Source organism: Mus caroli, chromosome 11 (genome assembly GCF_900094665.2).
Source record: "Mus caroli chromosome 11, CAROLI_EIJ_v1.1, whole genome shotgun sequence".
NCBI lineage: Eukaryota > Metazoa > Chordata > Mammalia > Rodentia > Muridae > Mus > Mus caroli.
The window spans coordinates 64,724,060-64,738,132 of record NC_034580.1 but is presented as its reverse complement, the minus strand read 5'-3'; the positions used below and the strand labels follow the sequence as shown (position 1 = coordinate 64,738,132).

General features: G+C 48.0%; 2 protein-coding genes across 2 annotated transcripts in view; one reads left to right on the top strand and one right to left on the bottom strand.

The window, feature by feature from the left end:
• Positions 1-7,549, bottom strand: part of Ctdnep1 (CTD nuclear envelope phosphatase 1) — a 9,362-nt gene extending 1,813 nt beyond the window's left edge. Inside the window, exons 1-6 of the mRNA XM_021175930.2 lie at positions 7,366-7,549; positions 4,553-4,619; positions 4,339-4,457; positions 4,069-4,140; positions 215-331; positions 3-112 (exon numbers count right to left, since the gene is read on the bottom strand). Coding sequence (XP_021031589.1) covers positions 3-112; positions 215-331; positions 4,069-4,140; positions 4,339-4,457; positions 4,553-4,619; positions 7,366-7,467 — 587 coding nt within the window. The 5' untranslated portion in view covers positions 7,468-7,549. The remainder of the gene's footprint in view (positions 1-2; positions 113-214; positions 332-4,068; positions 4,141-4,338; positions 4,458-4,552; positions 4,620-7,365) is intronic.
• A 118-nt stretch (positions 7,550-7,667) lies between these two features.
• Positions 7,668-14,073, top strand: part of Elp5 (elongator acetyltransferase complex subunit 5) — a 12,329-nt gene continuing 5,923 nt past the window's right edge. The window contains exons 1-5 of the mRNA XM_021176525.2: positions 7,668-7,744; positions 8,620-8,736; positions 8,891-8,951; positions 9,041-9,121; positions 13,477-13,697. Coding sequence (XP_021032184.1) covers positions 8,691-8,736; positions 8,891-8,951; positions 9,041-9,121; positions 13,477-13,697 — 409 coding nt within the window. The 5' untranslated portion in view covers positions 7,668-7,744; positions 8,620-8,690. The remainder of the gene's footprint in view (positions 7,745-8,619; positions 8,737-8,890; positions 8,952-9,040; positions 9,122-13,476; positions 13,698-14,073) is intronic.

Genomic DNA, 14,073 nt, shown 5'->3' with positions numbered 1-14,073 from the left:
CTGGGTGGCTCCTGTAAGCCCCGGGGGAGTTGTCCAGGATCACGATGCTGGAAAGGTCACTGTGGACCACAGAGAGGTCTTTGATGTAGCTGCCCAACTCCAAAGTGCAGTGCTGGAAACAGAGGACTATGTAGCACACCCGCCCCCCACCCCATCCCCACTCCTACCTCCCATCCTGGTACTCTGCCTCTCAAACCTGATTCTGGCTCCTTACCTGTCTATAGTATCTCCTCTTAAGAATGCTTCTGCTATTGTCCAGTTTATCTGCCACAGCAGAGCCGTAAATTTCCATGCTTGCTGTGAACACGACAAGCTCATACCACTGGCTTACCTGAAGCAGATTAGAGAGGAAACAGTGTCATACAAACTAGTCAATATTTAGACAGAATGGTTCTTTTTCAGCCTAACCCTTTCAGCCTTCAAGTAACACCAAATGTCTGTGAAAACACAAAACATTTGAACTCCCATGCTCAGTGTCTGGGGAAGGCCCTTGAGACTCAGAGATACAAACGTAAATTAGGTCAGGGTGCCTGTGAAAGAATGGGACTGCATCACTAACCCCAGCTACTGAAAGCCATCCCCCTGCCTGTCCTCCCCACAGCCTCTCCTTATTCAACTGTCCCTACCCACTGTCCTAGTCTGCTTTTCTCTTGTTATAACTAAACACTGACCAAAACCAACTTGAGGAAGAAAGGGTTTATTTCATCTTATAACCCCCAGGTCACAATCCATCACGGAGGGAAGTCAGGAAGTCAAAGCAGAAAGTCAAGGCAGGAACCTTGGCGGTAGGAACTAGTATAGATTACAGGAATGCTGCTTACTGGCTTGCTTTCTTACACAGCTCAGGGATAGCACTGCCCTTCGTGGACTAAGCACTATCAAGTCACCCACCTCTGCAACAAGGACACAGCATATTCTAAGTTCTCAGGCTCTCAAATGCACAACTATTTTAACGTAAACGGAGTACATTCTTTTACTACATATTCACCTTATCAATTCTGTTCCTATAGAAAACCCTACTACAAACTGACAGCAGAAAAATGGAATCTTGCTGTGACAGACCGGACCATGTTGATTTGGGAGAGGACTGTGGAAGCATTTGGAGCTTTGGAGCTCAAGAAACCGCTGAATGCTTATTGCTTAGAGGGCTGTTCTGGGAGAGCTTAGAAGACAACACTGAGAACTATGAAGACAGTGGTAGCTTGGCTTGTAAAGTTTCAGAGGGAAACCAAGACTACCAGAACAGTTACTGTAATATTTTAGATTAAGACTTTGTGGGACACAGCACTCACATCAGGCAATAAGTAATTGCCTGCACCTCCAGGTCTATGTGATCCATCACCAGGCTGCTATGGCCATCAGGTATGCACATGGTACAAAGACATACGTGCAGGCACTCTCACACATATTAAATTTTAAAAAACAACAACTTTTTTTTTTAAAGGTTTTTTGAGACAGGGTTCCTCTGTGTAGCCCTGGCTGTCCTGGAACTCACTCTGTAGACCTAGCTGGCCTTGAACTCAGAAACCTGTCTGCCCATGCCTCCCAAGTGCTGGAATTAAAGGCCTGTGCTACCTGCCCAGCCAAAAACAACTCTTGAATTAAAAGAAATCTATGGACCAAAGCCAAGCATGATGGAGCAAACCTTTAATCTCAGCACTAGAGAGGCAGAGGCAGGTGGATTTCTGTTGAGTTGGAGGCCAGCCTGGTTTTCACAGTGAGTTTCAGGACAGCCAGGGCTACACAGAGAGATCTCCGGCTGAAACCGGTGCTTTAAGAGGACAATGGATGCTGGTCCACTAGAGCTGAAGAATCACTTGATTAAGAAAGAGGCCAGCAAAAAGAGAGAGAAAAAAAAAAAAAGGCCTGGCATGGTGGCGCATGCCTTTAATCCCAGTACTCGGGAGGCAGGCGAATTTCTGAGTTTCAGGCCAGCCTGGTCTATGAAGTGAGTTCTATACAGAGAAACCCTGTCTCGAAAAACCAAAAAAAAAAAAAAAAAAAAAGAGGCCAGCATCACTGAGGTGAAGTCTTCTAGAAACTATTTCCTCAGGGTTGGCACACAGAAGTTAGTTATGGTCCAGAGGGAGTTGAGACTAAATCTAAAGGTGGCAGCCTAACTTGGTATGCATTTCAAAGTCCCACATGGTACTACTTGTTTTAGAGGTATGAAGGCTCCAGAATTAAAAGGGTCGTGGGGAAAAATTGAAGCTTGGCACTATGAAATGGCCAGTAGAGGCCACTGATGAAGGTACAGTCTAAATTACAGTGGGAATCCCAGGACTGAAGGATCATGAAAAAAGCTAAGGCTTGTTACCGGGACAAAGTCAGAGTTCCTGAAAAGCAGCTAGGAGGCAACTGGCAAACACACCACCTCAGTTGCAGTAAAAATCTTAGCATATTGTATAAGCCAGGATCATGGGAGGACAGTGGAAGACGCTGGCAGATGTGGAGCACAGCTGGCCTGTGCCTATGAGACAAGCTGTTTGTGCTACCAGTGGCAGAGCTGGAGAGGTGATGCTGCCCACGCTCTTTGGAGCCCTGAGACCACAGGTGAGCCTCGCATGTCAGACACTGAGCTGCAGGGCTTGGTGCAGCACCAGATGTTGGTTCTGCTATGATTTGATTGTAACTACCCTGGTTCTTCCCTCTTGGAATAAGAAAGTTACTTGATTTTGCAACAAGACTCTGAATATTTTTAGAGGCTTTAAACATTTCCCCCCTCCCCCCAAGACAGAGTTTCTCTGTGTAGTCCTGGCTGTCCTGGAATTTACTCTGCACACTAGGCTGGCCTCGAACTCAGAGATTCAGAGATCTGCCTCCCAAGTTCTGCCTCCCAGAATGAAGGCATGCAGCACCACCCACCTCCGGCCTCTCAGCTTGAAGTTTTTGAAGACTGTGGGACTTTTAAAGTTTTACTTTATATTATTAAGTGAATATAAAACTTAGGGAATAAGCCGGGCGTGGTGGCGCACGTCTTTAATCCCAGCACTCAGGAGGCAGAGGCAGGCGGATTTCTGAGTTCGAGGCCAGCCTGGTCTACAAAGTGAGTTCCAGGACAGCCAGAGCTATACAGAGAAACCCTGTCTCGAAAAACCAAAAAAATAAAATAAAATTAAAAAAAAAAAAAAAACTTAGGGAATAAAGGTATAGTTTTTAAGATTTATTTATTTGTATATAGGTATGCCTCCCTGCAATTCAGTTATGACTTTTGTTTATGTGGCTATGGTTATGCATGTGCGAGTGCATGTTCCCATGGAGACCACAGGCATAAGAGCCTTGGAGCTGCAGTTACAAGCAGTCGGGGGCTACCTCATGTGGGTGCTTATGTACAGCATCAGGTCCTCTGAAGGAGCAACAAGTACTACACACCACTGAACCATCCCTTCCGCCCAAAATTATGGTTTTTAAAGTGACGTGTTAATTTCTCAAGTGACAAAGGATGGATTGTGATGGTTCGTTTTAATGTTAATTTGCCATAAGTTAGAACCACCAAATGGGGAGCTCAACAGAAGAACTGTCCTCACTGTCTTAACTGAGGTGGGAAGTGTAGAGCATTGCTAGACACTTCTGGCAGAACCCAGGGAGGAAGGCATGACAGAAGGACTGTCTGTCTGCCTGTAGTGCTGCACCATGCTGCTGCAGCTGCTTCCTTCACTGACATCACACCCAGCCTTTCCAGGCACCTATCATTAACTAAGGACCAGCAATGCTTCAGGACTTCCGGGTTTCCAGCACCAGCTTCATGGACTAAGGAACTACCACACTGTCAACCTCTCCAGCAGGAGGCAAACACCGTGGGGCTGCTCTCACCACTGAGCCACCCAGCTCGAGAACTGCGCACCCACCAGGCTTCCGGGTTCTCAGGTATGACACAACTTGTTACTATTTTAATATAAGCTGAAACATATTTATCGATATATTTATACCAATTGGCTCTGTTCATTTAGAGAACCCCAACTACCACACCAGCTTCTCACCCTCTCCTCCGGATCCCCTGAGCATCCACAACTCTACACCATCCTTTCACCAGGGAGTCAGAGCCGCGGTTAGCTCATGCACACTCACCACTTCTAAGAAGAAATCCACATGGGGTCTCTTATGTACAAAAAACCGGACAGGGTGTTTGTCTATTACCACCTGCAGAGGAACAGGGAAGAGGTAAGGGGACTCCTAAGCACTGCCACACTGGCCCTGCCCCGTGCCCACTCCCTACTTTTCTCCTTCTGGCTGACCCTGGTGCCAGGTCTTGCCAAGCCCTAACCCTAAACCTGAGAGAGAGAGTTTATGTGTGGACACAGTGAGCACTGACACAAACGTTCCATACTCTGCACACACCTTGAGGATGAAGTCGGGAGGTGTCCCAGGTCTCACTGTAGGCCTCAGGACCCCATCGTGGTGAGAGTGAATCAGGGTTTCGTCCAGATCCAGCACCAGGATCTTCCTCTTCACCTGGGCTGAACCACAATGGGAAGGAATGACACCGACCAACTGACCTCCAGCCCGAAGCCCTGCTTCACCTTCTCGTAGTCTTCCTGGCTGACATACTCACCTAGGCGATTCCGGGACAAAGGAGATAAGGGCAGGATATCATATCGAACAGTCTGATACTGAATTACCTAAGAATAATGAGAGACAAGAATTAGAATCCCTTCAAAGGAAATCCTCCTAATTATAATAACGGCAAATCCTGAATATTTACCATATGCTGGGCACTGGACATGATTAGAACCTCATATATAATCCTAACAGTGACAAGGGTTCAGTAGTAGGACACTTATCTAACAGACAGTTCAGTTCCCAGCACCGTGAAAACAAAACCACTCCTTAGGAACACTGTCACTACCCTTGTTTAAAGAACAAGGAAACAGGTAACAAGGATTAAGCACCCCCATGCCTGGGACAGCACAGCTCAACTTATCCCCTTCGTTAGAATGAAACCTCCATGAGAACGTGAGCTCCTCTCAGTCATGCCTAACTTTCCAGTGTCTCAAATACTGCTCCAAGGATAATGACTTAACAGCAGAGTATTTCTTGGTGTGATATTATCCTGCTGAACTAAACAAGAAATAGACACACATACACTGCGCCACCAACCCTTCACCTCAAGGGATCTTCATTGGTGACTCTTGTCATCTCTCATTGGGAACCAAGAACCTCAGACTGTTAGTGGGCAGAGAATAGCAATCAGGAAAGGAAGTCCTTGGATCACCGAGAGGAACAGTAGATGAGGGAATCCAAGGGTGTCAGGTCAGCTAAGTTCCTCTGGCTAGGGGCGACTGGGACTATTTTAACCAGCCACCTGTCCACTTCTGTTTCTACTAGCCAAGTCACAAGTTGTATCTCTGAAGTGCCTCTTTATCCTGGTGCCCAGGGAAATGTAGAAAGCATTAAAAAGTTCTACTTGCCAAGCTAACAGGCTATCGAGAAGCCAGAGTGAGGTGAGGACTGTTGCAGAACGGTGGGGAGGGGACAGGGACAGCACCACCTCAAGCTTTCCAGCTCGCCTTCTCCAAGGCTTCTCCAGAAGCCATTTCCTAATCCCTAGAGCTTCTACGCAAAGCCTGGCAATTCCCTCCTCTACTCTTTTCTTCTAACATACAAACGCTCTTCAGTTCATCCTTAGGACCTAAGCCACACAGTCCCTGCCTGAAAACCAAAAGGCCCACTCTTCTTTAATCCCAAGGCATCTGCCCTTCCTTTCTCCCTGAGCCTGTGAGGAGGGCTGAAACAGCTCGGGTGTCCTGCCCTGCTATCTCGGGTTGCACATGCTGGGCATGGAGGGAATGCTCCAAGTTTCTGCCAGAGAGGGTGTGGGGAAGAAACCAGCCTGGAAGGGAGGGGAGGACAAAAGGCTGTGGGGTTGGGGGATTTCTTACAGAAGAACGCAGTTTAGGAAGTCTTTCCATAGTTGGGCTGGACACTAGTCCCCACACTCAAAAATAAATAAATAAGTAGATAGATAGATAGATAGATAAATTAAGGAGCTGTGAGAAGAGGGAGGGTTCTCAGGGCAAGGTCAGAAAGAGGATGAGAGGTCAGCGCATAAAGAAAACCTCAGGAGTTAGGCCCACACCCGGCCAGCCTCATACATCCTATGGATCCTATTTTATCTCAGGAGACTAGGACTGCTTATAGCCACCATCCAAAATAATCCTCACCCTAAAGCAGGAAGTGGAAGAAATAAAAGACTGCTAGAGAAGGAACTGAAGTCCAAGCCACCTCAGTCACTTCTTCTACCAGGACCACCAAGGTCCTTCTGGGAATTCTCCTGACCTGGGCTGCCAAAGCCTGCATGCTACTCAGTCATTTCCCCCCAGAATCTGACTTCAGGAGATTTACTCCAGAGGACATGTTCATTAAGAAGTGATGGTAAGCCGGGCGTGATCGCACACGCCTTTGATCCCAGCACTTGGGAGGCAGAGGCAGGTGGATTTCTGAGTTCGAGGCCAGCCTGGTCTACAAAGTGAGTTCCAGGACAGCCAGGGCTATACAGAGANCAGAGGCAGGTGGATTTCTGAGTTCGAGGCCAGCCTGGTCTACAAAGTGAGTTCCAGGACAGCCAGGGCTATACAGAGAAACCCTGTCTCGAAAAAAAAAAAAAAAAAAAAAAAGTGACGGTAGCTGAAACAATGTTTACCTTGGAGAAAAGCTTGAGGGAGAGAACCCAGAGTCGCCTGGGTTCATCCAAACAGTCTCTACACTCCAAGTATCCCTTCATAATCGCTAGAGTCGCCTGGAGAAACATGCCCACCTTCAGATGCAAGCTCTCCAGCTAACAGCCAGCTCATCTAATGAGACACCCAACTTTAATGTGCTGCCTCTGACAACTAAAGATGCCTATTGGAAAAGCATCGTTTTCTGTCCCAGGGTCTTAACAAGTCCATACACACAAGCTAGAGATTTCCAGAGCCTTTTCACACCCAAGGCTTTTCCTCAAGTTCCCATCCCTGCTCCATATGCCCTTCTACCCACCCATACCACTGACAAAGGAGTCTGACTTTCAACAGGAGGGTCTTTCCAAAGCCCATATCAATAGTTCTGGCTACCAGCAAACAGGTGTTCCCGGCCTCTTCTTTCTTTAGCAACAACTCTAGCTTTCGTAAGGAGAGCACCATTCTAGCCCCGGAGAACTGCCAAATCCTATCCCATTTAGGCAGATTAAGAAAAAAAGCAAACCCAGTAAAAATCGTGGTTCTTTTATTAAGGTTTGAACCCTGCTTAAAGGTGTCCTACTTCTCCAGCGGGTAAAGCTCTGGCCAAGGCTCCCTTCCTAGGCCCAAAGCAGAGGCCCAGCACTATCCAAAATTTCGCGAGCACCGCGGACAGAGGACCCCACCACTGGCAGCACCCACGCAAACTCACCGTGCGGATCTGCCTCCGCAAAAGGTAAATAAAGAAGCTCCAGAGCTTGGCGGCGAAGGCCACGAACGTGCGCAGCCCCAGCAGACACTGCGTCCGCATCATCCCGATGACCCCGGCNCCGCCGGCCCCGGGGCCCCCGCGGCCCAGCTCCGCCAGCCCCCCGGGGGCAGCCCCCCGCCGCAGGGAGGGGGAACNGGGGCCCCGAGCGGCAGGAGAGGCTGCAGAGATGAGCACGGAGTGGGTGGCTTAGAAAGCCACCCCCAGCGAAGGGAAAGCCCAGCGGAACCGGGAACTGGGGGACTGGCGTGGGCAGCCCGCGGGGGCCCACATGAGCGGGAAGTGGGACCGCCGACTTCGCGTGGGCTGCAGGCCGAAACAGGTCGGGCTAGGACAGGGTCCTCTGAGACCAGGAGGGAAGGGGATGGAGAATTGGGGGAGGGGGCAGTGGGGGAGGGGGCTAGGGAGAAGGGAGGGAGGGAGATGGGAGGGGAAGGGGGAAGCGAAGGGTGGCCCTCTGCGCAGGCGCGCTAGGGGTCTGCCCCGGGAAGGGGGCGGGCGGGGGCGGCGGCGGCGCGCGGTGGGCCGCGGCGACTCTCGGGGGCCCCCTGGGCGCAGGAGCTGGGGAGGAGGGGGAGGGGGAGCCGAAGGGCACGGATCGCTGGGCCGGAGTGGCCTCCCCCTCCCCGAGGTCAGGATCGCTTAGCCGCTGAGGAGCGGGGCTGCAGCCTCTGCAGCTAGGCTTCCCACTCTGACAGGCGCCATTTTACCGCCCAAAGGGCTCCCTCCTCCTCTCTTCCCTCCTCCTCTTCCCCTCTGACATTACTTCCGGTAGTGACGTGTATTCACTTCCCCGGGATTGCTGTTTCCCTCAATTCATTCTGAGGAGGGAGGGGAAAGTTAAGGAAAGCTCTGTGCTCTGACCCCGGGGTGCAGCGTTACGCACGCGCACGAGGTTACTGCGGGGCGGGACCTGGAGAGAAGCCGGGCGGGGTGTGGGCGTGGCCGAGTGACATCATTCCCAGGTTCGGACCTTCTTCGGGATTGGAGCTCGTGCGACCTCTGTCCTTGTCCCCATCCCACTGATAACTGTTCCAACGGCCCTTCTGGCCCCAGTCATGGTGTAAGAGTAGATTAAGGATGTTGTCTCTAGGACTGTGTACAGAGACTCTGGAACGGCCCCTCCGTGTAAGCCCCCTGAGAATACGGAGCATAGAAAAACCAGGCTCCTCTTTCCGGACTTTGCGGTCCTTTAAGGTTGGAAGCAATAGTAAGTGCCCCGCCTCCTCGGTGGTGACGACATCAGAAGGCGTCCTGAGGCGTCAGAGATGCTGGACTCGTTGTTGGCCATCGGTGGTTTGGTGCTTCTGCGAGGTGAGGGATCAAAGCATGCGGTGGTAGCCTTGGGCTTGGCTGAAGGAGCGGGAGCCTGGAGGACCCGCTGGGGATGGATACCCAGCCAGGGGTGGAAGTCGTGGTCGGAGCCCTTAGGGCTCAGTAGGTCTCACCCATCCTTGGCTCTCCCCAGATTCCGTGGAGTGGGAAGGGCGTAGTCTCCTGAAGGCTCTTATCAAGAAATCTGCACTTCGGTGAGTTAGCCCACAGTTTCTCCTAGTCCTTCCCGGAAAGGGAGCCGGTACCCCCACTCTTAAATATATTTCCTTCATCTCTGCCTTAGTGGGGAGCAGGTCCACGTTCTGGGCTGTGAAGTGAGCGAAGAAGAGTTTCGCGAAGGTTTCGGCTCTGATGTCAACAGCCGGTGAGTATACATTAAAACGGGTTTCATTCGGACTACAGCTGCTAAGGACTTCTCTTAAACAGACAGCACAGAATCTCATTGTGGAGAAACTGGTATCGTAGGGTTTGGAACAGTAAAAATTAAAAGACTAGCGAGATTTTTTTTAGAGATTTTAGCACCAGCTTGCCGACTTGACTGAAGGGACATGAATGAGGCTGTCGCTCACTCAACAAAAGAGAGCAGTAAACGCTTAGATATTTTGCTGTATATACATAAGCATTCTGGCTTTAATGTTTGCACGTTAATACATAGTCAACCAGGAAACACTTGAGTTTCTTCTAAAGTTGATATTATCATCTTTTATATAAGTATCCTTGGAGTTGGTTTGTTCTAGGCCTTATTATAAGGCTCAAGACTATAGATGCTAGAATTGAACTGAAAACACAGGGCAGGATAAAGGAACATGCTAATTCCAAAGAGTAGTAGGCCAAATTAATCCTTTGCACAGAACTTTTTTTCCCATTTTATTTTATTTTTCTCAGAAAAGAACATTTGGTTTTTTGTTTGTTTTTTTAATTGATCTCATTATGTGGTGTAGGCTGTGTTACAGCTCACTGTGTAGCCCACAGTAACCTCTTAACTCCCAGCCATCCTGCCTCATCCTCCCCTAGGCTGTGACTATGTTACATGCCACATGTCCAATTAATAAGATTTCTTCAATTAAAAAAATGGCATAAGATCACTGTAATAGCACACACGTTTTTGGTTTTTTTGAGACAGGGTTTCTCTGTATAGACCTGGCTGTCCTAGAACTCTGTAGACCAGCCTGGCCTCTGCCTCCCTAGTGCTGGGATTAAAGACATGCGCCACCACGGCCGGCAATAGCACACACTTTTAGTCCCTGCATTCAAGGGAAATACAGGCAGATCTCTTGAATCTGAAGCCAGCTTGGTCTACAGAGAAGAGTTCCACACCAGTCAGGACTACATAGTGAGAGTGTCTCTAAATAAATAATAAACATAAAGCAAATAAATCTTACTCTTTAAAGGGCACAAATAACCAGTTATTTAAATAATTGTTTCCTTGAGGTGTTTCCACAATTATCTGCTAGAAAGACAAAATTACTTGAAAAGTTTTGTTTTGTTTTGCTTTTATCTTATGTGTGTGAGTGTTTTGCCTATATTTGTGGGCCGGGGTATGCCTTGGTGTTTGCAGAAATCAGAAGAGTGCTCGGCCAGAGGTCCTGAGTTCAATTCCTAGCACCCACATGGTGGCTCACAACCATCTGTAATGGGATCTGATGCCCTCTTCTGGTGTGTCTGAAGACAGCTACAGTGTACTCATACACACAAACACATATATATACATACGTATGGTTTTCTTTTTAAGATTTATATATCTTATGTATATGGGTACTTTATCTGCATATACACCTGTGTGCCAGAAGAGGTCATCAAATCTCATTATAGATGGTTGTGAGCCACCATGTGGTTGCTGGGAATTGAACTCAGGACCTCTGGAAGAGCAGCCAGTGCTCTTAACCAATGAGCCATCTCTCCAGTCCCAAAATAAACAGTTTTTAAAAATGACTAACACGTCTAAAGTGCTGAAGTGAATGGAGTCTAATTCAAGAATTGAAGTAAAGAGACTCGTGCGGTTTGAAGACAGGATACCAAGCCTTCATCTTATTTGCATTATGTGTAGAATCAAGTGAAGAATTAGTGTGTTTAGCAAAATTGATCTTTAGATCTCTTAACTGAGCAGTGGTGGCCAGTGCTTTTGGTTTGGTTTTGTTTCGTATGTTTTTTTGAGACAGGGTTTCTCTGTGTAGTCAGTGTATTGGAATTCCTTTTGTAGTTCAGACTGGACTCAAACTCCCAGAGATCCACTGCCTTGGTTCCTGAGTGCTGGGATTAAAGACATGTGCCACCACACCTGCCAGGCTCTAGGGTCAATCCTCACTACCCAGGTGGTCGTGGTAGCACATGCCTTTATACCAGCACTTGAGAGGCAGAGACAGGCTGATCTCTTATGAATTCAAGGCCAGCCTGGTCTACATAGTGAGTTCCAAGGCAGCCAAGGAAACCTAGTGAGATCCCGTCTCAGGAAATAAAATAATAGGGGCTGGAAAGATGGCTCAGTGATAGAGAGTCTTCCAGAGGACCTGGGTTCAATCCCCAGCACTCACATGCTCACTAACTATCTGTAACTCTAGATCGAGGACATCTGACACCTTCACACAGGCATGAATGCACTCAAAACCATTAATGCGTGTTAAATTAAATTTTAAAAAAATTAAAAGAAAAATACTACTAAAAATGAATCCCAGGGGCTAGAGAGATGGCTCAGTTAAGAGTGCCTGCTGTCCTTGCAGAGGACCTCAGTGTGGTTGTCAGCACCTACACCAGGCACCTGTATTTCCAGCTCAGAGGTGTCTAATGTCCTCTTCTGGCTTCCTTGGGCATCTATACTCACTGTACACACATAATCACAGACTCACATATATACACATAATTAGAATGAGATAAAATCCTGTTAAAAAATCATAAACTTGGCCGGGCTGTTGTCGTGGCACACCTTTAATCCCAGCACTTGGGAGGCAGAGGCAGGCAGATTTCTGAGTTCGAGGCCAGCCTGGCCTACAGAGTGAGTTCCAGGACAGCCAGGGCTATACAGAGAAACCCTGTCTCGGGGGGGAAAAAAAATTCATAAATTTCTTTTAGGGACCAGAGGTGCTGCTCGGTTGGTAGTGGAGTGCCTCCTTAGCCTGCTCAGAGTCCTGAGTCTGTACTGCATAAACCTGGATTCTGTGATTCCAGCACTTAGGAAGTTTAGATTGGTGGGGCAAAAATTCATGATCATCTTGACCACATAACAATTTTGAGCGTATCCCCTAAAACTACTACTAATAGTAACTGGAAGAAGAGGTAGATCTTTAGAAACATCAGATGACCTGAAGCTGGAGCTCCAGGCAGCTGGGAGCTGAGGCAGTGCGGAGTGGTGACAACATGGGCAAACCAAAACAAAGACCCTCGAATAAAAAGATAGGCAGTGTATCAGCTGACCTACGAGCTGGCAGGATAAACAGACTGCCCTTGAGTTGTTCTGAATGGTGCTTAATTTAGTCAGTCCTAGAGTCCAGGCTTGCATCGGCACTCACTACAGGATACTGATGGGCTTGTCCTAAAGGCAAAGGAAGCAACAAAGTAATGAATGACGGAGCATGAGAGGTCAGAGAGATAAAGAGGTACCTGACTGAGATAGGACTTATGGAGCACAATAGAAGTTCAGATGTTAGGCCAAGGACGGTTGGGAGAGAGTTAGTCACACCATGCCTTTTAGAAACACTAGTCCATTGATTAGCTTGTGAAGAATGTAACAGAACAAGGCAGCCTGGATGTGGAGACTAGTTGGGAAGGTTACTGCAATATCCACATTCACTCACTAGGTGTACCTATACTGAGGATCAAAAACCAGGAGCTGTGCTAGGACACAGGGGATGAACAGTGAATGAGGCAAACTTGTTTCCTGCCCTTAGTAAATCTTAGAAAACAATGGTAAGAAATGACAGAAGCCCTGTGCATGGGAGAATCTCTACAGGAGAGGACTTTTGTTGTTCTTTCTTGGGTTTTAGTTTTTCAGACAGGGTTCCAGTATGTATCCCTGGCTGGCCTCGAACTTACTATATATGCCAGACAGATCTTGAGCTCTCAGAAATATGTCTGACTCTGCCTCCTGACTGCTGGGATTACATGCTTGCCTGCCTAGTTTAGCAAAATTTGGGTTGGGTTGGGGGCTTGGGGAGGGTGTTGTTGTATTTCAAGACAGGTTTTCTCTGTGTATGTAACCCTGGATGGCACTCTATAGGTCAGGCTGGCCTTGAACTTAGAGATCCTCCTGCCTCTGCCTCTCAAGTTCCACCACAGCCTGGCAAGATTTATTTTTTAATTATGTGTTTATCTATATGGATACGTGCACATGAGTGTAGGCACCTGTGGAATTGAGAAAAGGGCATCAGATCCTGAACGTGGAATCATAGGCAGTTAGGTACCTACTAGGAACTGAGTTACAGTCCTACCCAAGAACAGCGTCCACTCTGATTACTAAGCCAGCTCTCTTAACAGCCAGAAAGGAAATTTAGAACAGATGTCAAAAGAACTTTGAAGGGTAAAAATTCCCAGTTAGGTAATCGTGCAAGATCTAAAGCCAAGTTTGGAACTTAGATTATGAGACACCAAAGTCTGTGCTGTCAGCTACTAAATCCTTCCAGTAATTAGCTTTCATTAATATTTAAGGGGTTGGTGAAAATTGAGAAAGAGTCCAAAAATTAGGAAGAAGTTTGAGGTTGTAATGTGTCTTCTATTTTCTCTTTGTAGCCTGGTTTACCATGACCTCTTCAGAGACCCTCTTAACTGGTCAAAGCCTGGGGAAGCTGTCCCTGAAGGTCCTCTAAAAGCCTTGAGATCCATGTGCAAAAGGACAGATCATGGCTCAGTCACCATTGCCCTTGACTCTCTCAGCTGGCTGCTGTGTCACATTCCCTGTGTTACACTCTGTCAAGCCCTACATGCTCTGAGCCAGCAAAATGGAGACCCAGGTGCGGTTCCCCCTTTGTTCTGTACCCTAATACAGCTTCTCCTGCCAAAGGATTCCACCCCTTTCCACTCACTAAGAGGTATGGGGATCTCCAGTCTGACATTCTGTCATTTCCTTTTGGGGAGAATTGGGGGTGGAGTGTTGGAGTTGGAGACTTATTTTTAACTTATGTGTGTATCTAACTGGGCATGGACGGAGACACTTTGAACCCCAGCAACTGAGAGGCAGAGACAGTTGGATGGATCTCTGAGTTCAAGGCCAAGCTGGTCTACAGAACTAGTTTGAGGACAGCCAGGGGTTACCCAAAGAAACTATCAAAAAAACAACATCGCCAGGCAGTGGTGGCGCATGCCTTTAATCCCAGCACTGGGGAGGCA